General features: G+C 41.1%; 1 protein-coding gene across 3 annotated transcripts in view; it reads right to left on the reverse strand.

Annotated features, from left to right (window-relative positions):
• Positions 1–26312, reverse strand: part of LOC139606121 (solute carrier family 66 member 2) — a 46054-nt gene that overhangs the window by 6146 nt on the left and 13596 nt on the right. For all 3 annotated transcript variants that reach the window (XM_071458152.1, XM_071458146.1, XM_071458158.1), the window contains exon 4: positions 12512–12728. In XM_071458152.1, coding sequence (XP_071314253.1) covers positions 12512–12728 — 217 coding nt within the window. The remainder of the gene's footprint in view (positions 1–12511; positions 12729–26312) is intronic.

The following is a 26312-nucleotide window of genomic DNA, read 5'->3' on the forward strand; positions in this document are numbered from 1 at the left end:
ACCAAGGAGCGCTTGTTTAGAGCACATCTAAGTCTCACTGATGGGTTCTGCTCCCCTGACAGTTTAAACTTTCAGGGTAAACTCTCCAGGGTTTGATTGAACTGCTCCATAAATAAATGCGCCAAAGAATTTCAAATCATCATGCTTCTACTTCTCTTTCTCTCTAAGCTGCCTGTTCTCCTCAGGGGAAACTTTTTTTTTGTTCCACTGAACTTTTTGTTTTACCTCAGAGAGTACCCTTCACTGTTAGATATCATGTTCCATCTCTCTCCTCATCTTTTTCTTTCACTGCACCACTTTCTTCTTTTCTCCCGCTCCAGCTGCCATCATTACTTTTATTGCCCCCGTCATTGCCTTTAATCAGCTCCTCTCTTCACTATAAAAGAGGATAAAGTTATAGTGACTTTTATCAGCGCCTGCTTTGAACCTTGACAAAGTCAAATAATAAAGTTGCATTTACAGCATAGTAAGCTAGTTGGTTGGAACCAATCCTCCAAAGTACAACTTGTAAAGAGGTCATTTTACATTTAGAGCAATGGAATTAAAAAAAAAAAAAAAAAAAAATTGCCACATTTTTTAATTAAATACCATTTGAAAAAGGGAATAATTAAATATCTGATCACTAATTTCAAAAAAAAAAAATTAGTGTTTAAGTGCAGCACAGCATGCCTACTACGGGGGTGGTGGGGTGAGGGTGATGATGGTAGGGGTGACTGTGCTGTCTTTCTGACTCATACATGCAAACCATAAAATGTTTTTTTTTTCCTCCTCAGTTACTCAAGATGGAGAAAAGCAGTGAGCCGTGCTGAAAGAATAAACATGACACCAAACCAGCTGATTATTAATGTGAAAAACTATTTTGAATTCCTCACCATATATGGGAATGTCAAGGGTAACTAAAGTTGCTAATGCTTTACTTGGTAAAATACAACTCCACATAACTGGAACATTAGCTTGTTACGCAAATGAGGGCAGAGGTACTGAGATCCTTTACTTCAGTGAAAGTAGCAATACCACGGTGTAAAAATACTCTGTTACAGTAAAAGTACATAAACACAACCAGCAAAATATACTTTAATGTGTAAAATTAAACTTATTATGCAATGTGGCCTTATTTAAGAGCGTTAAATTACATTTTTGGTGAGAGGTATAAAACTCCACAGGGAGCCTTTAATGTAAATACATTACACTGTTACAGTGTTTTCTATGTAGGGAGTTTTCTAATCTCATTCTTCTTAATATATTCTGTCATGCATGAGATTTTTACTTAATTTCTAGAAGGATTGGGGAGTGGAGCTTTCAGAGATGCACAAAAGAAAACATTCCTTCACTCCTCTCTACAATAAAATGGTCACCTTAACTTTTTCTGCAAAACAACTCTAGTGAAAGATGCTGGGTGAAAGTAGCCATGTCCTCGGCCTTATTATTTATATTATTCACATTTTTGTGGTTTATTTTTGAGTGTGGGTATAGGTGCAGGATGAAATCAGTGAATAATAGTGAAGAAGAGGAAGAGAAAGAACAAAAAGTAGACTAGACCCATGAGAGACTCTCTTTGTTTTTACAAAAAATCTCATCCTTTGCACCTTTAAATTCACACTTGATTTATCCTTTGTCCTTCTCTGCAGCCCTCCAACCTTGAAGAAATGTATTCTTCATCCTCTTTTCTGCCTCTGTCTTCCTTTGCTACCCTCTATGCCTACCCCCCCCATCCCAAATTCTCCACCCCCTGCTTTGGCTAATTTCTTTGCTCAAGAGACGTCAAACATCATTAACGAGGATGAGTCATTTTCAATGTAATTAAGGAGGGCGGGTCATCTGTACAAAGCAGTGCAGAGGAATGGACATAAGATGACTAGTTTGAGGTCATTCGTCATGTGGCAGGCGCACGCACACACACACACACACACACACACACACACACACACACACACACACACCTCCCACATCTCGCAGACTGTTTGTCATGCTAGTCACATGTATCCCCATCTGGCAGAGATAGCATTAATCGTGACTTGTGGCTGGTTGACAGGTGATGAAAGACACACAGAAAAAACAATTGAACTTGGTCCTGAGCGAGGCTTTGAGTGTCCGCAGGGAGAAGGAGTGATTATGGTATTGATTGAGAATACTGACTGACCAACTACCTCTGTCTCACGTGCACGCAGGCACGCACATATACATCAACAAACAATTAGCTTTAATTTGCACAAAAACATGCAGAAATACATGAAATTGTGCATTTGCTTCACGTTCTCACCAAAGCGTTCACGCACACACAAACAAGCAAACACACTGATGCACACACATGCACTCGCTCTGACTCAGTGCAGCTCAGCTTGGACACATCTCTCATTGATTACTACTGACCTGACACCTTCATCTGAACTAAGTGGCAGGAGATGAGAGAGGAAAGGGTGAAATGGTGAAGTAGGTACTTCGGGGATGGAGAGGAGATAGATGGGAGTGTGGAGATGAATGAGGGAGGGTGGAAGTAAAAGGAAAATGACGAGAGATGGATGACAATGTAGCCAAGAGGAGGGTGGCGGGGCGGGGGGGAAGTAAATCTAGAGAGGGGTCAGAAACGAAGCCACCCTGATAGTTGGAGAGTTACAGGACAGCGGGGAGCGATGGAGAAAGTGAGAGCGCGGTTTGATTGCTTGGAGTGATGGCTGTGCCGTATGTGGGCCAGGCAGTAATTGTGCTGTGTATTGAATGACCGCTGTCAGGTCAGCTATTAGCTTGTCTAAGCGGCTGGAGTGGACAAGTGGAACACGACTACAGGAAACAGGGCTGAGTGACATGTGAAAAGAGAGACACAGAGAGAGGGAGAGAGATAGAGAGAATTAACAGGACAAGTGTTGTTTACTGATCTCACATCTCATATGTTTTTGTTTTTGACCTCTTGTTAATCAATGCTTAACTCCTGAAAGGAATCAAAAGTTATCTTTGTGTGTAAACAGTAGCTACAATCATCAGCTATTAAAGAAATGCTAGGATCTCGGAAAAAAGTGATATCACTTAAAATACTGTGGGTCAGATGGGACAGAAAATATGAGTGTTACCTGATGCAGGTTGTGAACAAGCCAATCGTTTAGTCAGATAATTTCGAGGTCAAACTGACTGTACTCATCACTCATTTAAATAAAATAACTGTGAGCGTGCACACCCTGGTACAGTAAGTCCAAGTTGAACCAGGTTAATTAATAAATCTGGCGAAGCAGAGGTTTTGTTTACTACTTGATTACCTGACTTCCACAAAATGCTAAATTCATCCATCCAGCCATTAGCTACACCACTTATCCTTTGGTCACAGCTCTCCTGCTGGACCAGGGAGGAAGCTGGAGTACCCGGGGGAAGCTTCTTGCTGTGAGCTAACAGTACTAACCACTGCACCGCTGTGCCAAACACAACTTAAACTAATAACTGAAATACTCAGGAGTTGCAACAGCACACGGTACACTTTGCAGCCAAGCACTGGTCACACCCATTGATCTTTATGTTTAAAGTCTAGTCAAGATCCAACGTTATCTAAAGTAATTACATCCGTCTGTCTGGGTAAAAGGGATCCCTGTGTAAAATGCTGCACAGGACACCAAGCAGTTTCCACTGAATGTATTGGTGTATCCATAAAGCACAGGGATCAGAGATTAGATCAGACCAGGTACTTGATTTGGTGTCCTCTCTTCTGTCAACTTCACATCTTTAGACTTCTCTGCAAATAAGCCACTGCCCCCACCTCCCTATCTCCTCCCCTCTGCTGTAAACCAATCTCTCCGTCTCTCTTTGTTCGCATTCCTCACGCCCTTCACTACTCTTTTCACTTTCTCCAGTACTTCTCTCCCTCTTTCAACCCGCATCTAAATCTTCATCCTCAGCCCTCCTCCCTCCTCTTGCCTCTACTCCTGTCAAATGCTGTCTCGTTATCTTCTTGTCCCAGGCTGCCTTTCACCTTGTCCACTGCCCAAGGGACCAATGGATAGATGGATGGATGGATGGAGGAATAGCCATCTGAGGGCAAAGTTTCTTGCAGGCACAACACAGACTGCTATCATGTTCCTGTTGCATTGGTATCTATATATGGAAATTTTGTGACTGCAGTCCAGAATACCAATGTGGATGTGATGCTGAAGTCAATGACAAAACTGTGATGCAACTTTAATAGAAACAATCTATAAAACTGAACTCACTGGACTGAGACACACTGGATGCACTGGTTTGATGTCTTAACACTAACAAATTGTTCGCTGCATCTCAACAGACACTACACATTTTCCACTGCTGTTGTGGAAATAAACAGGCAGCTGATCACAAATGAAACCCAGTGTGGGCTTTAAGCTGAAAGTCGGGAGTCACACTTTGTCTGTGAGACTTAAAGAATCTCCGGAGGGGATTAGACAGTCCTCGCAATTGCTTGATAATACTAATACAAAGTCCTATGGAGAGAGACACACTTGAGCAGCCGAGGCTGATGTTTAAAGCCTCAAAGAGCTTCAATCACCTCTTCCATCTCTTTTTCAGCACAACCATGCACACATGCATTGGCACACGCACTGTGTCAATGCATGTGTTATGTGTGTGTACACATGTGTGTGCCCACACAGAAGCATGTGTGTGAGGTGATTTAGCAGCAGGGCTATAGCTCTCCCTGAGGGGCCAGATAGAGAGACGAAAATCAAAGGGCCCAGCGAGAGGGGAGCCGAGCTTGCTCTTAACCCACTAACGATGAATTATGCATGTTGATCGATCGCACACAGGCAAACACCGAAAAGTTCCCAACCTGCCAGAAAAAGATGGATTCTACTTCACAAAATGAAGCGGAGGGGAGCTGAGAAGAAGGAGTATCACACAGAGTTTGCCTAGGGATATTTTAGATATTTTTTTAGAGAATGTAAACAAGCCAGGATAGATGAGATGGCCTGTGAGGTGATGGCTATTTCAGTACATTCATTACATCTCTAGTCTTATGTAATCTGAAACAATGGTCTATTCGTCATAGCTGTGTTCCTTAACTAACTACAATTACCGCCTCGCAGTTGTATGCCTCCACCAACTTGTCAAATTGCAGGAAATATGGTCACAATCTCTGCTTCTGTTCCTAAGTTACAGCGATGAATAATGGCCAGGAGTGCTTTTATGATGTGACACCGAAGTGGAACTTTGAATGTCTAAATCAAAATGTCATCGCTTCATCATTTTTTTCCTGTTAGACACTGTTAAATTGGCTCATGATTAGCTTATGAACTTGTGAGTTATGGCCAAAAACACGAGGTCACAGTGACATTGAACTTTGACTGCTGTTGTAGCAGTAGGTTCCTGAAAGGTTCCTGTCAGTCAAGAACCTTGTGTCAACAGTCAAGGCTGGTGGTGCTATAATGGTGTGGGGAAAGTTCTTTTTTTTTGTTTAGTTTTTTTTTTACACATTCTGGGCCACTTAATTCTAATCAATCACTGTTTGATTGTGAGTATCTGAGTGCACCTCTCCATGGCCACAATTGACCATCTTCTAATGGCTGCTTCTAGCATGATAATGCACCATGTCACAAAGCAACAGTTGCCCCTTCTAGTTTCATAAACATGACAACGAGTTCAGTGTATTTCAGTGGCCTCCTCAGTCACATCTGAATCCAGTAGAACATCTCTGGGATGTGGTAGAACATCAACGTGCAGCTGAACAATCTGCAGAAATGATGTGATGCATTCATGTCCACAAGGGGCAGAATCTCAAAGAAGTGTTTCCAACATCTTGTGGAAGCAAAGAGAGGCCCTACCCCAGAATAAATATGGTGTTCAGTGATGGTTTTGTTTGCATCTTGATCTAGATCTGCGTTAAAATACTCAAATTGAAAGTCACAGGATACAGGTGCCAGCAAGTGAAAATGCTCAAAAATGCTCTTACAGTGTTAGGAATTCCTTCCTTGGTCTGTTTTTTATTTTTTTAAACAAAAACCTCCTGAACTTGAAACATCAGAAACACTCCTCACAGCAAACTCAGTAACACTGCTAACAACAATATCACCCACTGATTAGTTCCTGGAAAAATATATCAACACCACCACAAAAGATGGTGCTGTTATATTTTCCTCTCTTGTTTTTCTTCTGCCTTTAGTCCAAAACCAACCCTGATACAACACAAGAGTTATATAAAGTACATAAGGTGAATCTGCAGTGGTGCCCTGACTTCAGGAGATGTTCTGTGTTCTTTCACCAGATTTCTTTTTCCTGAGACTCTACAGCTCTGGCTCCCTGGAATATGTTTTTTTTTCTAATTTTATAATGATTAATTTTTGACTGTGGGTTGTAGAGGTCTTTTTTTTATTGTAACCTCAACAATAAGTTTCTCCTCCACCACTGTGATAGCAACAAGACTGTAGAGGACAGGGTGCTATTGCTCAGTGAGAGGAGGTCAAGGCAGTGAAGCCAGGACAAGTCTGAAAAAATGCTGCTTTTTCACAGTTGGGCCAGTGTGTGGGTTTACAGAGAAAACAATGGGGATGGCTGTTCCTGGTGTGTTTTGGGACTTAAGCAGCTTAGTTTTGTCTCGAGCTATAGATACAACATGTTTCTTGATATTTAATATGAGTCCATAGATGTTATGAGAAAGGATATGAATTGTACAGAAAGAATTGCTTGCACAAATTTATTTCAAAGTGCACTGATAATTTGATGCCTTACTTATCTCACTTGTTTACTCCCTAAATATTAATTAATTCAGATATTCATTCACAGTACAGTCACATACTGTACTATGCAAGCACACTTTTTATTGCATATTACACACAGGGGAACACAAATACAATGGCAGGGCCAATTCCTGAATATACAGTGGTAAATTCACACTGTGAGAAGAAAACTTACACGAATGCCAGAGATGGAACTGGACTGTGTATCCATCACACTTCCAGTTCTCAGCTCTTGCTAAGACTTGGCTTCATTTATATGCACGTATAATGTAAAAGAATACTCAAGATATTCAAGCACTGCATGAAAGCACCACCTTTTATATGTTCATAACCAAGAATCGTTATTTATTACTTTTCATATTTTTAAAATTTTGTTCAATTTACAATGATGCAAAAAAGAAAAGCACCAAATTGTCACATTGGAGTTGAACCAATTAAATATGTAACATTTTGCTTCATAAATGATGGAAAAGATTAAGCCATTATAAAAATATTATTAATTATGTTTTTGTTAATCAGCTAATGTATTCATTGACTAAATTTTCCAGCTTTGGAAGCTCTAGTTAACATACTAAGTTATAGTTAAGGTAGCCTAAGTAAAGTTAAATATATTCCTGCTATAATAAAGTTAAATAAAGTACTGTTATGATGAAATGAATCAAAGTAGAACCACTGGGGCTTTTACTCTGAAGTACCAAGCTTTGACAAGCTCTCGGGCTTGAAATGTCGACATAGTTGCTGTGAATTTGAACTTCTGATCAACAGATTGCAGGACAACAACAGTTAGCAGTTAGAATAAGGTTAACACTTAAGTGAATCAAATTTTTCTCCCACCCCCCCCAAGTATAGCCTTGTAGAGCCACTAGCATAGCAGTGGATTTTTGTCTGTTAAAATGCCTTAACTAGAATTGTGAGAAATACTATATTATTCATTATGTCTGTCGAATAACTACAGCCCAGCCACGCCAGACTAAACTCCTACAGTGGTCTACAAAATACATTTTTAGTGGGTTTCATCATCACCTGTGATGTGCAACATCTGATTCTAAGTCAAAGCAATATAAGCTTTTTTTTTAGAAATAAAGAGCGGGTGCACCTTGGAGCAGTTCTGCATCATTCCTCACGACACCGACAGCTGAAGAGGCTGCCAAAAAAAGGCCTTCAACTGAGGTTTGAATCAAGGGCTCCTTCATGGATGATCTCAATCATCAAGGTTTACAGTTTTTGTAGTCTGTGCAGACTAAGGTGAGTGGTTCAGTGAGTTATTTGAATTCAAAAATAACTGGTGGGTACATGAACAGAGAGATATTTTTAATCATCTTCTTCCACCATATGATGACATGTTCACAAAACCACACTTATGCAGCAGCTGTCCTCAAACTCACCTTCCAGATGTTTTCCCTTTAAAAACACTACTCTGATTCACAGGTCACAAAGTGCTTATAGGTCATCACAGTGTCTGCATCATGTGCTCCAGGGCCAGACTGTAAAGGTACCGGCTCTTTGTCTGAAATGGCCGGGAGGTAATGGCCGTCTCAAGAGAAACGTGAAACCACCATTAGGGCTGCCAGTGAGGGGACATGTAATAGGACCACCATTACCACTCCAAGGCTGCTGGCCAGAACTGAGAGTGAGAAATAAACTGGTAGTTGTGAAGGTGTGGGAGAGAGAGAGAGTGACAAAGAGAGGAAATAGAAGCTGAATACACAAATATATACAAAAATGTCTGCAGTATATTCTATTCTCTTTGCTGGGCTCAAGTGTAAGAAGTAGTTTGACTACTCTTGTTACATTCATGACAATCAAGACCAGTTAATTAAATCTAGAGAGAGAGAGAGAAAGAGAAAGGCAGATGAACTGTCTACAGGAAGCAAACCAACAGAGAGCATCCCTTGAGACAGGAAGCAGTTCTGCATTTGTCTGCATACTTTTATGTTGGTATGACAGACAGACAGACAGACTGCCCCCGTCAGTGTCCCCTCCACTGTCACAGAGTGACATTGTGAGGGTCGGCAGCTTTTGTGCAGAGATGGGAGAGGAGAACAGGAGAGGAGGCAAAATAGATAATGTTTAATGAGAGGGAAGAGAAAAACAGGCGAGCTCCCCAGGCAGCCGAGCAGCGAGAGCCGAGCAATCAGTCACACACGCAAACCACCAGCACACGTCGTTGTTTATATAAACAAATCGCAACTTTCCCGTTCAATCGTAGCTTCCACTTGAGTAATGAGTGCTTTCAAATGTCAAGTGGGTGACAGCATCACTCAGCGACCAAACGCTGTCACATAAAAACTTGGTATCTCCGTGAAGTCAGTGTTTAAATAACGAGAAGCAGCTTGATGCTCTGAATGAAATGTGATTTAGGGTCACAGAAATAACTTGATGGACTAAAATACGCAAAATAGTAAAAGCAAGTAACAGTTGAGGTTTCTTTCATACCTGTAGTGTGGTTCACCCTGTCAACACCAAGGACATTCTTGTCTGTTTTATGTTGGTGACTGTCATCCTTCATTATCTGTGCTACAGACACCCAGGGGGGAAAATCAAAACCATGTCTACTCCATAGAATGACAGCAACTTGTGCTGCACTTTGGTGTGTCTCTGATTTTTTCTTCTGGTGGTCACAAAGAGTTCACAAAGAAATTATTCATTGTGATTATCATTAGCTTTTTAAATCCTTCTGTTTATTCACTGAAAGTAATGCTCTCTTTTGCAAGAATGCCCTGACCACACTCACACAATCACACCTGGAAGCCATCCAGGTCACAGTCTGGTCTGACAGCCACTGAGGAGCCGCACTGGACCATTTGGAGTGTAGTGACCCTTGAGCTGAGGTCTTTCACTTTATCCTGCCAGCACAGGGATCGAACCGGCAACCTTCCTCTCACATGCCCAAATCCCTAACATTATATACCATAACTAATGACAGGGAGGTATAAACAGGACACAAAGGTGCTACTATAGTAGGATAGCTGCTGCGTGGTCGCCATGTTTCACTTCTTTTTGATGAGCCAAAATACACGGAGGACACAAGCTCAACACATCACTGTTTTCACTTGATGCATCTGGAGCATTCCCCCACTTTATGTACTGACCTGCAGCCATGTCACCATGGTAACCAAATGATTTTTAGCAATTAGCATAATTATATAGATTTTTTATATCGCGTTTATATAGATTTCCTGGTGTCTAATGGTATGCATCTAATGCTTTTGAGTTCATGCTTAAATTATAGAACTCGTACGCATGGCCCAACTCATTTTTACACTTTAAGCAAAACACACCACAGTTCATTTGGAATGGATTGACACCATCCTTTTCAAGCTACCTCAGGCTGGTTGTTTGCTCTACACCAGAATCCAAATGACAGCAATCATACCTGTCCAAATGAATTGTGCTAAATAGCAATTCAACCTGTTTGTGTCTGTCTGCTTGAACTGCACCAAACATTTTCTTTTCTATCACACCCTTCTTGTCCTTTGTTTTTCAACACCTGATCCATACTTGTTGTTCCCCCCTGTTTATGCATCTTTCATCACTACCCTGTCTCTTCCTCAATTTCCCTGGAGTAGAGATATGTGTGTGTGAATGTGTGCAAACACACATGCGCACAGGCAAAGTGTCAATAGTGACCAAACCACATAATTACACCTACAGTGGTGCAAACGTGCCTCTGTGTATGTGTGTGTCTCCATCTCTCCGAATCTCTCTGCTTTTCCACAACGTGCACTTGTTTAAAGGCAATCATTTGGGGCGACCTTGAAAAGATGAGCGTTCCCTGATAAAACAGATCCATACACTCAGCATCACACCTCAGTAATAGGACTCAGGGGAATCTGACTGTAGAACAACAAGTAACTGTTTCACATGGGATAACATGAGAGGAAGGAAGTAACTATGCGCTGACATCACTTCTGGAAACTAGTTTGTTCCAGCTTAAATGAACAAATGGGAGAATCATTAAATACATGTAATGAGGGTCAAAAGTTCTGAAACATGGTATATATACAGGGACAGAAGTGCTGAATGTGCTGTTTCCAGCCAGCAGGGTGATTCGTCCAATTAGTCCGCTGAGATCAATAGTGAGGGTAGAAAATATTCATGCTGAAATTACAGCATTTTCTGGTTCTCATAAGTATTGTGATGAACTTTCTAACATCTGTGCTTGTTATTTTGGTGGCTGATATAATAGTATCACATTACTGACTATGCAGGGACTTTGCCATAGACATGAGTTTAGCAAACTGATGTTCTTAACTCATGGATCTGTCATCTGAGAGACCTGACGTAGTGTTAGTGCGTGTTTAATCTTTGCCATGATATTCACTCTGAGCTGAATGGGCGCTTAAAGGAAGTGCAAGCCCAGATGTGCACCCTGAGGACACTTTAAATGAAATGGTGCATATTACTAAGAAAGAATGTCTTAACCATTCAAACAGTACATCATCTACAGTCCAGCATCTTACAGCACACAACTGCTTTATTTGAACACTAAAATATATTAAGAGCTTATCCCTCGTGTTTATGGATGCATGTGTGACATGAGGTAAAATATTCACAGGCTGAATTTTCCTCTGTGTTTCAGCACAAAAGCTACTGTGACAGGACTGAGTGACAGTTAATCCAGAGGAAACATGCAGAAGAATGACAGATACACGGTGACCTCTGCACAATGTGGACAATTTATACAGTAGATGACAACTCTGTTGCTTGTCTGCCGTGAGAAGGATCATCTCTCCAGGGAAAAATATGAACAGCACCGTCAAGAATCAAGACCCTTCTCACCTCCTTTTCTTGTTACTCCTCAAGAGTACACTGTTTCTATGGTGTTCCAAAGCTTTAGGGAATCAACAGAAAACAAATACAGTATAGAGAACTATGTGTCTTTAGGAGTTATTTTAAATTCTACTCTCAACAGGTAGCTCTGGGAATGTGTCAGTCTATGCAATATACAGCAGCAGGTGTTCCTCAAAACGCAGCCAGTCTGTTTAAACACGGTGTGAAACGACGGTGGTTGTGTCCTAAAGAGAAAAAGTGAAATACTGTGTTTTGTCTCTCCGGGCTTTTCGTAGAGATGAGTGATGAGCAGAGCACGTAACTATGTAAGTACAAACACACACACACACACACACACACACGGTTTTTGCACTGATGACAGACAAGACACATAATGAGAGAATAATGATCATAAATAGTATGAGGTTCTGTGCCATTAGGGACGTAATTGATCTCACAGTCCTCTACCTGAGAGGCTAATCAGCATACACATTGCCCTTTGCACACTGTGCTATAATCTTAACAGGAAAAAAGCTTCATAATGCAAGCTAAGCTGGTTTGCCCTGCTCCTTCACCGTTTACTCCCTCTCTGCATTCAAGGTGACCTTGAATTTAATGTAGATAAAATCTAAACCTGAGGAATCGCCTTAAAGTGTAGCATGAACTAATTCTATTGAGATCAGTACAGTTGATTCTTTTAACTGATTTTAGAGGACAGATAAACTGTAATGTAACCTTCATCACTTTTTCACTGTTCATCGATGATAATGCTTTTACCCTTCAAACACAAAAAACTGTTTAGGTCTCAGCCTCAAGGTTTATCTTTGACTTACTGTGTTTTTATGTAGCTTCTAATAGTTATAAATGACCTTATAAGCATATGGGTTCAGGAGAATATTAATTACTTGCACACCCTGAATATTAAGGTTAATGAGAGCACGCTGCATGTGGTTTGAGAACTTTGGGCTTGAGAAGTCCTGGGAACTTTTCTGCCATGTGAGTACAGTGTTATGAGCTTTCTGTAAAGCTCCGTATGACCTCAGAGCGTGCTGTACCTCATGCCTTTGGTGGAACGATTGTGGAAGTTTTGCAGTAGCTGTGGGAGGCCCAGCATGGCCTCAAACATCACGGCCAGGGAGCCCAGCATCTCCACAAACACAGCAGAGTCCAGCAGCAGCAGGGTGACCACTGCACACAGCACGGTGAAGCCGAAACAGAAGAGCAGGTAGTCTTCAAACGCACTCCACTTCCAGAAGTAGCGGAAGTCCAAATCTGCAGAGGGGGGAGAAACATTTCTTTTTATGAAAATTGAAAATGTTTACATTCGGGGAAATATACACTTATAGACAAACTTAACTTAATAGATGAAGTGTGGAAGGAAAGTAAGATTAAGGAACTGTGTGTATGTGCCTGTGTTTGTGTTGCTGAAAAGTGAGGATGTGCTTACAGTTGGAAACAGAAGGGCAATAAAGGTCAGAGATTGAAAACATCAAGGGCGATAGAGTGGAAAGAGAAGGCAGCAGGAAAGAGCAGGAATGAGAGTTTCATTAAAGGATGCATAGAAATTCTGCAAAGACAGCACTCCTTAATCAATACTGTGCTAATGCATAAGTGAATGGAACAAAGATAAATGAGATACTCGAAGGCTTTTACATTTCTATTACTTTGGAATAACCTGGCCTTTGGTGAGGCCAGGTTATACATTTAGAGAGTTTACTACCTTTGCTTTAAAGCTCTCTTTGCATTGACACAACCCTATTTATCATGTGCAGCTTTGACAATCCACTGATAAACACAAAGACCATCGCTCTCTAAAGCTGTTGTTTCTTCTCTTAGATGTCTGCTCAACCTGAACGGAAGCGGTGCTCGGCACCAGTGGCTGAGTACAAGTCAGAGTGTGATTGTGAATTAGAACTAAATAAAAATTTAAATAGTCACAGTTGTCTAGTTACCGAAAATAATTTGTGTTCTACCGGCTTCAGCAGGACTGAGTTCCCAGCATGGAGGCTGGTTCAGGAGCGGCCAGGGAAAGCTTATGAGAATAAACATTAAGCCTCCTACATCAACATTCCTGTCACCATCAGCCATCTCCTCAATGGACCATAATGTGAAATGATCAATGATGTCTCATTGCTTATGTATGATCATGGAGCTGTGGAAACCAGCTGACATCAGCTAAAGGGGATTGATGGCTAAATAAGAGCACATTAGAAAAAGGCAGGAAATCTGCATACTGAAAAGCTGGAGCCAGAGAACGTCTGGCAATTTTTGGTGGAAAATTATTCAGTAATTTCTGTTCAGCAGAAATCAGTTTTATGTCAGAGCTTGGATTTGGGATGAAAATGATAGGGAGATGCACTGTACATCAGTCCTTAAACAATTAAACAATCATAGATAAGTTAACTGAGAAAGTAATAAATGACAATTTTGATGATGAATAAAAAAAAAAAGCCTCTTAGATGTGTGGATGCGCTTGATTTTCTTAATGTTTTACTGTTGTCAAAAAGGCTGTGGTCGGTTTTATCATGACATTTTATAAAATAATTAATTAATCAACTCAGGAGTTTAAATCAATGCAAAAACATTAGAGATTAGGAGCAAGATTATAAACCTTGTCAGTAGTGATGGACAAGACTATATGAATGCACTTTCTAGCTTTTTCTAGAGCTTTAAACAGCATCTCTCAGTCTATATCACAGATGGAGTCTGCTCAGTTGTCTGGAGACTGTGGGAAAGTTTCGGATAAGGGTAATTAGTGGACCTTGATTTGAAGATTGTTTGTGAAACTACTGCTTTTATGGACAGGAATATTCTTAAATGCTGTGGTCATACACCAGGGTTGTTGCGTCATTTCTTGTACTTGAAAGAGAGGTAAAAATTCATATCTTAATTATTACTGAATTATTTCCACCTTTGAAGAGACAATGGGCAGCCAATGAGAAACAAGGGCAGTAGGAAAACCCATATGTATTCCTCCCTACTTTTTCACTGTGGTCAGTCACCGCTCACTCTCTTTTAGTGAGAGGGGGGAGTTCTCGGTCTAAACAGGGCCTTTTCCATTAATATCATTTCACATAATGTACATATATGGTCACACAACATATTCTGTAAAGGACACACACACAAGCACACACATAACACACCCCCATCACAAGGCTGGGATGTCTCCCATTCCACTCCAGTGAGCTGCATCTGCTGCTGCGTCCTGGGACAAACAGAGTGAGACATCTTGCAGCGAGTGCAGCGTGGCATGTTTGTGGCAAAGAGTGAACGTGATTAATGGCTTTATTACCGAGAGCCACGAGAGATACATCGCCCACAGCTGACAACAGACACGCAAGGTGAGAGAGAAGAGAGACACTACACGACACACACAGAGACACACACACACATTAATAATGCTTCTCACCTCTCTCACACACGCATGATATGACAAATATCGACTCTGGGCATGAGTTATGTCTGCTCTCACAAACTATGTCACTGTTAGGAGCCAAAAAGCTATAGACGGAGAGCCTGGCACAAGTTACCTCTTATTCACAAGTCCCTCTTCACTCCTGATGCCCTGTTACTTCAACACAACACAATCAAACCTAAGTCACTGCAACCGCCAGCTGCTGGCAGAGGGAGAGGAGCCGGGAGAGGCTTAGAGGCCGCCTGTTATCAGCAACATAAAAAGCCCTTTCATTTCCTTTTGAATGAGGCCAACGTGGTGAAGTATAAACATGCTGACAGCAGCAACAATGAATAGTGGTATTTCAAAACTACTGTCAACTTTTCAGCCTATAAACCTCCCACTGAGCCTCTCACATTTTCATCTCTTGATTTTTAATTCAGTTTCCCCTCAGTCTCTCTCTCCTGCCTCTCTGCAGCACAGACACACACACACACACACACACACACACACACACATACACACGCACAGACACCAAAAACACTCTTCTCTTGTCCTCTTACGAAGCAATCCAATCTATTTTCATGCATAAAGCAACACACCCACCTCCCTTTCTCTCATCCCCACTCCTCTTCTCTCTGTACCATTTCATCTCTCAGTTATACAGCCTCGTATGTTTACCTGCATAATCATATTGCCGGGAAGAGTATAATGAAGAGAGAAAGCTATGCATCATTCATGGATTCAGCTCTTGTATTTGTCTTCCTCTCATATCTTGCATCATCCTCAGCTTCCTCTCCCTGATCAGCTCGCTTCTCTCCCCTCTCCGTTTCCACCCTTTTTTTCAGCCACCTTGCTGACTAAAGCTGTCTTTTCATATGAACTCCTGCCCTTTCGCACACAAAGCACACAACAGGACATTATCCCTGTCAGACGTGTTCTCACCCACTGGAAATACCCCATTTGGTTTAGATGAGGAGTGGTGCCTGGTTAGTGGAGTAGAGACAGGACAGAAACGTCATCAACACGCCTGCTCGCTCAATGTGACTTCTCCAGACTTGCTCTGTTCACACATCAGCTCAATCGGACAGTACACACACTCTGTACTTGGGAGCTGGCAGGGAGAAGTCCGTTTAATGTCCAGTCCAACTGATTCGGACAGCTGTGTTCTCACATACAGCTCCTCCGGGTGATGTCGAGATAAGTTCAGAGTTGCAGGACGTGTGCGACAGCACTATAAAAGAAAAAAAAACATGTTGCCACTTCACACGCACACACATACAGACAAGCTCATACACACACCTCCTTTGTGGCTGCTGTCCTGTCACCGCAGTATGTCACAGGTGGCCTGGCCTTTTCCAAACAGCATCCTCCTGTCTGCTGAGTGCTGAGGCCAGGGCCCCACTTCAAAGACCGCTGAGACTCAGGGGTGCCAGGAGAAGGTGAGGCGCTCTTTCTTCACACAGCCTCTTTGTTTACACAAAGCCCATTGGAGATCAAACAATTCAATTACCAAAACTGGAGAGGAAGAAGCCCCGAGGATGTCAATACCTGTGCAGGACTTTACTCTGGGATGATGTGAAGTTGCTCGGGCAGGATAAATCAAATCAATTTGTGTATGCGTACGTCTGTTCAGGTTGGTCAGTGGTGTTGGACTCAGCGGCATTGTCAATACTTTGTTTCAGCACTGTTAGATCCAAACAGCAGTCTCACACAGAGGAAGGAGAGGATGATTAGAGAAGGAAGGAGGGATGGAGAGGTGGAGGGTGAGTGAGTCAGAAACAGAGGGAGAGCAGCCTTGAGTCAGTCCAGTAGATGTATCGAGGCTGAACTCGCTGCACTTCCCATCAGGCTGAGCAGAGAGAGCACAGTACAGAGGTGAGAGTAGAGACAAGGATAGACACTGACAGCTAGAGAGCTTGGAGAGATGCTGACTCATCACTATCAGTCTGCAGGCAGAACCACTGCACTCTGCCGAGCCTGCTTGGTGTATGTGTGAAAGTAGCTGTTTGACATTTCTTGGCTCACTGGTTTCATCTGAGGATAGGTGCAGCATTTTGAAGGACATGCACGATGTAATGGACTTTTCAGATTATTGTAATGGATTTTTAAAATTTAGTTTATCCACAGATGACTGACAACGCAAGCGACTGACTTTCATACCATATCCTGACCAGACCCAGAAACTGGCTAAAGGCCATCTCACAGTATCTGTGAGCTGAACCTGTGGACTGCCTGCACGAGTACTCTATGAAGTATCGACAGCACAGGCACACCAGAAAAATCTTCTATTATCTTCCTGACAAGCTTTAATGGGGACATGACAGGCGCGCTGCAATCATCTGGACTGACAGAAAGTCACTGAACCATTCTGAACTCTCGCTGTCCTACAGATTGGACATATTGTTTCAGCAGCGGAAACATAACTTGGTTCACTAGCCCAACACGTGGAGACGTGAAGACAGACAGGAAAGGGTCCAGCTCCCTGTGGCTCCCTTTTTCTCTGTCAGCTCTCACAAGATCTTCTGAAACAATGCACACACACACACAGACACACACACACAAGAACAAATTGACTTCCCAGTGGATTTGCTCTCTAGAACTAGTTCATTTTTGGCTGTGCTCGCCACGGTCAGCTACATCACTGAGTGAGTGAGTGAGTGAGTGAGTTTTTAATTTCAGACTTCTTTTAGCGACTTTTTTTCAAAAGTAGCACCTAGTGAAAAATCTAGCAACTTTTTGGGCAACCCTGAGCTACTTTGCATAGTAGAGAGCCACAACTCCCTCTGCATCTACTCTGTTCAGTGAGTGGCAGAAAGGCGGAGCAGCACTTTACAGCCCAGACGGAGGCTGCGTGCTGTGCGAGAGAGAAACTAAGAAAGATATTCTGTCGCTTTTAAGTTTCTCTCAGACTGATCATTTTTACAAGTTAATATCGCCAAAATACCTGTTGTCTTTCATTTATTTGTGTTGTCAGATGGTTATAAATATAAGAATCTTCTTATTCCTGCACTTTCTCAGAAGGTTTGCAAGGAGCATAATGATCACAAAATCCACACGCAGATCAGTCAAAACGAATCTAAATAAAGTGAACCAATAAAAGGGAAATTACAAAAGACAGAATGATGACAGGAAACATCTCATTGTAATTCTAGAAATGCATCTGAATGTTTTGCATCATTTACCCCTCCACATCATCCGCTCCATTTCACCCTCCCCACTGATAAACTGGTCAGATGCTTCAAAGTCAGAATGGGCTACACTGTGTGAAGAATGGACAGCTCAGGACCAGCCATGTGTTACAGGGGTTATTTGTGGTAATCACTATTGTTATTTCTGCCCAAATTTCACATCTGCCTCCTGTTAACTTTTGAGTCGTGTTCCTGAGAGCTTCACCCTCTGAACTCAGTAGGCAGCTACTGTATGTCTTCAATCAAACGAAAAGGGAACGTTGACAAGAACGCTCTTAATTGGCCTCTTAAGGTGCCAAAACAGCTCCAAGCAAAATGTTCTCAGTGCCCATAGTCAAGGCACAGAAAAACTCACAAACAAAGGTCTTAAACTAATTAATGGTCCATTTACTTTTTCATTTCTAACAGCTTCTCTGTGTGTGTTTACCATAGGGGAATGGGGAACATTGTAATATTCTGTACAAGCATTGTGTATTTGATATACACAGCTTATGTGTTTAATACAATTTTGGATTTGCTCCACTGGCCAATTAGTACGAAGTACATCCTCCATTTTAACCTTATATGCACAATAAATAACAAAAAACATTCGAAAAACAGTCGAAACAGAGAGTCACATTATTTCTATGGTCCTTGAAATCACTGCAGTGGTAGTTATAAGTTCTGTTTGCTCAAATCTGCCAAAATAAAAAAAAGTCTGGCTGCATCTTCTGATGAATATCTATTCACAGAGAGAACTAGCACATTCATTTGCATAATATTTTGTGTATTACAAAAGACATCCATGCAGAAACATCCAAGTAATACATTCAGAAGTCAATAGAGTACAGTTACTGTCTTGAATGCCTAATGGAGAGGCACCGTGTGCCTTTTATTAGCGGTCCCTATTAGCAACTGCAAAGAATGTGCAATAACCTACAAGGCTGACAGCCAGGATGAATGCTGATATTAGGACAGTAGGCTTAGCACACAAGTAAATAGTAATGTTGGAATCTTGATTTGAAAAATCCCCCTTTTGAAATGTTTTCATTTCATAATGTCACTTCATGACAGTGGTCCCTGCCCCCATGTTCTCCACTGTCACATGCCCGCGGCCTCTAAGATGTCTCCACAACCGCTACCAATTAGCTCAAGATAACTTAAATAAATCAGTAAATCTGAATCATCCAACTAAATACAGTGCACTGACACAATAAGTACTGGTCACCTGTACTTTTATTTAGCTAAACATGGATCAAGATGCTACCAACATGCTACCGAGCTTTGGATTTTCTATTTGACAACAGAAGAGTTTACGTTAACAGCTCTGTCTGGATAGTTAATTCAGCATTAGCTAGGCAGTGCTGCTAGTCAAAACGTGTGTCTTGTAGTGTGTCAGTTGCTTAAGCTAACAAAGCTAACTGGTTACCTCTATCTGAGCTCCCAGATAGAGGTAAGCTCTGGTAAGCCTGTTCTAATGAAAATCACATGTAAGCCATTTTACTTGGCTGCAGTTCAGGTGGGAGATTCATCCAGTGTCCTTAAATACTGTGAACTCCAAATTGTAATATTGGCATTTTAACAGCTAAACTTAGCAAAAATAAATTAATAGAGAGATATAAACAAATGGATTCATAAAATTACCATTTAAGAGAGAGGGAGAGAAAAAAATATTAAGATTCATGTTCTGCAACAAATAATGTTTTGTCAGGAGTTTCTGCTGCAGCAGGACTTCTCAAAAGAAGCAGCTTTGACCTTGCTTGTGAACTATAACTGTGTTTTTCCACCACTGATTGCTCCCTGAGTGCATGTGTGTGTTCTCTCTAGCCTCCTGACCCAGACAAGGGTTAACTAATGAGCTCTAATGGAATTAACAACCCACTACAACAATTCTGTGACCACTTGACCTCGGTTGTTTTCTAATGGATTCCACATTCGTTCCCGTCTCATAGAAGTGTGCCACGATTTCAGTGTGTTCTTCCATGGGCTCATATGACATTGGGTCTTAATTCAAAATTTGACTGGAACTGAATTGTGATTATTATGATTATTATGGTATTCCAATGTTATTGAATACGGTTATAATTTGTGTGTGTGTGTGTATACTATATATATATATATATATATATATATATATTTATATATTAGAAATACGTTAGAAATAAGTCACACCCGGCAGCTTTAATTTAAAAAATTGATCTGATGTGAAAGTGCAGTCTGATGGCAGTGGCAGTACTTCATACTTCACCCTCGACATCTCACCTAAAAACATTTTACTCCTGTATTTATTAATGTGCACCAGGTCTTCAGGACCCTCTGTGATTCTCAGTTACTAGGAGCAGAGAGGACCCATGACAGCCCTTACTCTTTGCATCTTTTAACACTGAGTTCTCTCTTTCCATCCTCCCTCTAACTCTTTCCATTCTCCCTCCCAACCTTTCAGTCACAGCATCTCCTCCCGTTCTACCTCACCCTCTTCTTCCTCACCTATGCAGTACTGTAAGTTCCATCAAGCAGAGAGAGTCAGAGATTTCAAGAAAGCCCTTCAAAGGCATTGTCCTTCACCTGTCCTGATAGCAGCAGTAGAAGCCTCTATATCTTACCTTGCATGCCAGCTACAGTAAATCCATCAATGTCTTAAATCTTTTCAAGATCACACGAGATCGGGTGTGTCGGCAGGTGGTTTGGTCTTAAGGAACTTCAGCTTTCTCTCTTTGAAATTCATTGCTTGTTTAGGATTTGCTGTCTGCGGCAAAATGAAAGTTTGACATTTCAAAGAAAGCGCTGTTCTTTCGTTTCATGTGTTTTCAAAGGTTATCCAGCGTGATGAGCGAGCAGATATGTTTTCTTACTATGGGTGTTAGTTGTCTACTGATCCCAAACACTGAGGCTATTTTCATCTCTGCCATTATTAACAGACACTTAATTATTGTTGAAGCCAGTTTCTCGAAATCATTAAAAACTTATTTTTAATTAATCATTTTGTTCTCAGAAACTTTTAAGTAATTTTCACCAGAAGGAGAATAACGGCTGAAGCAACATCAGGAGATTCAGATAAGACAAAACATCCTTGGTCTCACTTTTATTTTTTCTTTTACAGGCTTGTACTTTCAATCAGTGTTCAAGCAACTCCTGCAGCTCATGCTGTCAGACTACACCGAGCTGGGGTTGCGAAGGCTTGTTTGATAACAGAACATCAGGGCAAGGAGCCGACACTAAGCTGACAGTCAGCAAGGAAGTCTGTCTTTTCAGACAGTTCTTACGCCCATACTTATAGCTACACACAATGCAGTCCCTGAGTATATAATGAGTGAGACGTTGTCTATTGTTCTGGCTTTACTTCAGCATACTGGATTAGAAATGAAACAATAACTATGAGATTGATGTGCTGGTTTTAGCTTTAACCGTGTTTGATGTTCACATCCATACTGGATTAACATTGTTCCACTAATAGGGGTTTTTATACAGTCTTGTAATTTTAGTACAGTGCAGCAGGACCATGAGATTCTCCGCTTTGTGCCAAGGGTTTCTCATGTCCATCTACTTGCATTTGTACATCATAAATAAAAAATGTTTAGCCATTCCTGAGTTTTCTTAATGTCCATGTGATGGTCTGTGGCAGCATGAATCATTGCAAACATGGGAATAATAATACTAGTTAGTTACATGTTTGATATACACAACATGGCTGTCAGAAATTGTAAATATTAAAGAATTTTTATTTTAGTTGATGTCAGTTACATATTTAAGTTAAAAAATATTTCAAAATAAACTACTCACATATCTTGTTCTTACCTTAGAGGAAAAATACTAAGTGCGTGATGCAACAGGTTTTCTTCAGCCACTCGAATGTGTCACTGAAGAACAAATCTGTTTGTACAAGTGTTATAACTTTATATTGTAATAAAGTAACAATACATGTGCTCGACTACATTTTTGTGTCTACTCTGATTATAGGAGACATAAAAAGGATCTGAAAAGCTGAAGTGCTGGTGTAGTGGACCATGGAGCTGTGTGTCTCATGGATGATAACTGGACTAGGGGGGAGTGAAGCCAAAGTGCTGAGGTGCAGTGACCTTGGTGCTGAGGATGAAGGAGTGGATTGAACAGAGGAGATGAACCATCACTGACGCACTCCAGCCCTCCTCACACATGCTGGGAGAGCATGACAGAGACAGAGGAGGAGGACATCAAATTAACTACACTTCTCTTGTTCTCTTGCTCTTTTGCACCTCTGTCTCCCTCATACACTCTCGCAGCCACAGGCAGACTCACAAACACATGTCAGTGATGTAGGTGAACAGTACAGTGCTTTATGATGTACATGTTGGCAAAAGCACACAGACTCTGTTTCTCTTTGTCCGTCTGTTTCCTTTCTATTCAACACACACACACACACACACACACACACACACACACACACACACAGAGTCACACACTCACAGAGTCAAAGTTAAACCCAGCTTTGGGTGAAGGTGATCTGATCCAATAATAATCAGCTGTTGACCAGATGGAAGAGTCAGGAGGTCCAGATAAAGAGCCAAAAGGGTCCTAATTATTTATTAAGGGAGGGCAATCACACTATCAGTGGCGGGCTTTCATCCTATAGAGATAAGCAGGTGTAAATCCAAGATAATGTGGCAGGAAAACAAAGTCAGGCTGGGCAGCAACACTATTATTAGCTGCACAATCACACTGTGTGTGTAAAAGGCTTTTCCCGATCAAACACCAGGACGTTCATAACAGAGATGATAGTTTGTGATGTGGCACATCTGTGTACAGTATACCTTGAGTACTGTTAGTGAGGCTGTTTCTGGGTTATTATCATCATGAATTTTCAACTTAGACTAACACAACTGAATACAGCCTGAGAACCTGCTTATGTGGAGTTCATTAGAAACATTATAAGGCAATGTCTGCCCAGGAGTTGTGTAAATAACATTAATTATTGTAATTATCGGGCACATTAGGACATATGCTTGCATTTCCTTATGTTATGGATATAAAAACACATGTATACATAATTAGTAGTGTTCACACTGTAACATGTACCATGCAGGGTCTGCAATGTGGATTACTGTGTTCATAGATATAATGTCACATGTTTAGATGAGAGAGCACTGAACTTCCTGTAACGTAGTTACACTAACTCTTAGTTTGTTTTTATTTTTATTTTGGTTTCATGTCACTTCACTAACACTCATACAAAAAACACAAATGTTTTTGTGCAGTGAACAAATATTTACACTGGATTAAATGAATTTAAAGATGAAAAGATGCTGGTGTAGAGAATAGTCAGAATAAATAGCAGACATTGTGATCCACTGCCAGATGTTACAGGGAATTTTAAGAAACTGTACACAGCACAAAATAACCGATTTTCTACAGCTTACACATGACTGCCGCTGACTTTGCATGCACACAGAAACCACCGCTTAATTTTCTGCTTGAGCAAAGCACAGGAAAATGCAGATCCTGATGCGATAACTAAAACTGTTAAATGATCATATGATAAATGATTTTTCTGCAACAAACAGAGGATATCTGTATCTATCTAGTCTCCATCACAATTTCACACATACTCACTCACGTACACACACACACACACACACACACACACACACACACACACATACACATACACATATACACACACATTCACACAGAGGGAGAAGAGAACAATGGAGAGTAGCCAGTTGTGTAGTGAGGAAGGTCAATGGACGTTCTATCTAAATAATGACATCTAATGAGCCGCTGCAATGCTAATTACTGTGGACTCAGACTGGGTGATGAGGTAATTGTATCCTGCGGAAGAAGATGAAAAAGTGTTTGTGGCTGTGTGTGTGTGTGTGTGTCTGTGTGTGTAGTTACAATCCTAAGATAATGTCTATTGCTGTTTATTTGGTCTGTTTATACCTGAAGCACTTTAAGCACCTTTAATACTGGGTGAGTGGCGATTTAAAGCAGGGGCTAACAAGGCTAACTATATTACCATCTGTTGCAAGCAGCAGAGAATTGCAGACTTAAATAACAAAAACATACAAAACTGAAACAGCGTCAATGAGTCACTGAATAAAACTGGCATTGCAGTGATACTTTTTCTTTTGCACCATCTTTAGAGTGAAAACAGACAAATGGCAAACATGACGACTGCCAAAGGAAAATGCTAATTAGCGGCTCAGATTGGGTTTATTTACAATGGATTTGGCTGTTGATAGGAATCTGTGAAAGGGAATTCTTAACAAGTGTGTTTTTAATTACTGTATGAGCATGAAGAAACACAAGCGACTGCTTGTCAGACTGTTGATAATATAACACAAACTGTTTATTCCTAGGAGGTGGACATGGTGGTGCTTTAGTTACTCCAACCAAATACTTAAATGTACAATCTTAGACACAATAAATCAAAAATGGAGGTACAATTTGTGTTTCTGATTGTGGATTGCATAATGTCACACACTTCTAAATGACAGGGACTGGATCTGACTGGACTTATTCATAAATATATTTTAATCACTTCAGGATTTATATGGTCACAAATTAAAAGCCTTTTCCTTTTTGTAGTCGACTGACTTTCACTGCTTGTTTTTATAACATGATGTAGTTGGAAGAGGATCCGAGTATCAGCAAGCACACTGTTGCTGTGAGGTTGCATCAGTGTCCCCTTGCTCGCCTCAACAGTTTAGACAGAAGAGAAATAGAGAAAGATTTACAGGGTTGGGTAGAGAAGAGAGGAATTAAAAAGAAAAAGAGATGGATGAAGTGTGAGAATGACAGACGAAGGAAGGGTGGAGCAGAGAGAGTGAGATGGCTATTTCCCAGAGGAGGAGACTGAGAAATGTTTTGCAACTTGCAGTATTCTTGCAGTGTTCTTCCCTGTGACTTTAGCCTATCATCCAATGTGCCTATTGTTCCACTGTCAGTGGGTTTTTATATCAATACAGTTCTTATGAAGCATCCAGCAAACAGAATCATCTGTGGAGTCATGGTAACTTTGACTATTTAGAATGGCCTATTGCTGTGCAGTTTATTTAAAGGTTAAATACACTGTGTTACTCCCAACTTAAATAAATCCGTACACTGAATTTAGCTATTCCTCTATCCACATATCTGCAGAGAGGTGATTATCTGAAAGATGATGATACAGATGAACATATTAGGACGTACAGTGAAGCAGAATGACAGCAGAGTCTGCAGACTTTCTAACAAGGACTCTGTTGAAACATGATGGGCTGTCCAGTAAATTATAGTGCCCCGTGTTAAATGACTCGGTCAGGATTAATGTAACAGCAGCGATGATTAAAGGTTGTTAATCCTAGTCCAGGAGATGCAGTGGTGATGAGGAGTTTATACAAGGACTTCTAGTTGTTGCAAACTGTCGGTGTCTATAATTATCTGAGCTGCTTGTTGGACGCCCTGCTCTGCTGGAACTATTTGATCTGCAGATACAGCACCAGCTGAGGGAAAGTTACAAAACTGCTCATCGAAAACATCTGACAACCGAGACAGATTGTAAGCAAACAACAGACCAACTCTAATCATCTGGCTGTCTGCTTTTTTTCCTGATATCCTAGTTTCTCAGTGACGTAGGTATTTTTCTTGCCAGTTTAGGATGTTTGTCATGGTCTGACTTTACAGGTTTGTGTGTGTGTGTGTGTGTGTGTGTGTGTGTGTGTTTGTTTGGGTTTGAGGGCGGTCCTGGAGGCACTGATGTTCTCAGGAAGCACAGCGTGACATGTTGGAGACAAGTCAAAGGAGTCTGCACAAGTCTAGTGTCTCATGGATGGCACAGTGCCCGTGGCTCAGCACCACCTCTCCAATTAGGACAGTGGGAAAGCCAGCACTCCGCTTTATCCTCTACTATACACACAGCTGTAAGTTCCTGTTCTTCTTCAAAATCATCCCTAAAAGTTTGATGTTAAGAGTTTGAAAACTTTCAGTGAGAGGATGTGTGTTTTTTTCATGGCAAGTGCGAGTAGTGACTGCGAGTAGTGATGCTAGAAGGGTTGACTGACGCAGGCATATTTAGTCATGACTCTCACTTGCCCAGCAGCCTAGACAATATATATTTGGCCAATTATCCACTGAAATAGGGAAAATATACCAATTAGAAATCAAGTGTTTTTACATTTTTGATACAGTAAGTCGTTTCAGTGAGGCTGTTTTCTTTAGGGCATGGGTATTTGTGATGTTACATCTGTGTGTGTGAAACGAGACTATGAGACTGACAGAGTTTTCTCTTAATGAGCGAGCCAGAGGGTTTTTAAAGCTCGACTCCATCACATTCCCTGT

This window comes from Trachinotus anak, unplaced genomic scaffold (assembly GCF_046630095.1).
Source record: "Trachinotus anak isolate AG129_WGS33_773 ecotype Australia unplaced genomic scaffold, CSIRO_AGI_Tana_v1 ptg000002l, whole genome shotgun sequence".
NCBI lineage: Eukaryota > Metazoa > Chordata > Actinopteri > Carangiformes > Carangidae > Trachinotus > Trachinotus anak.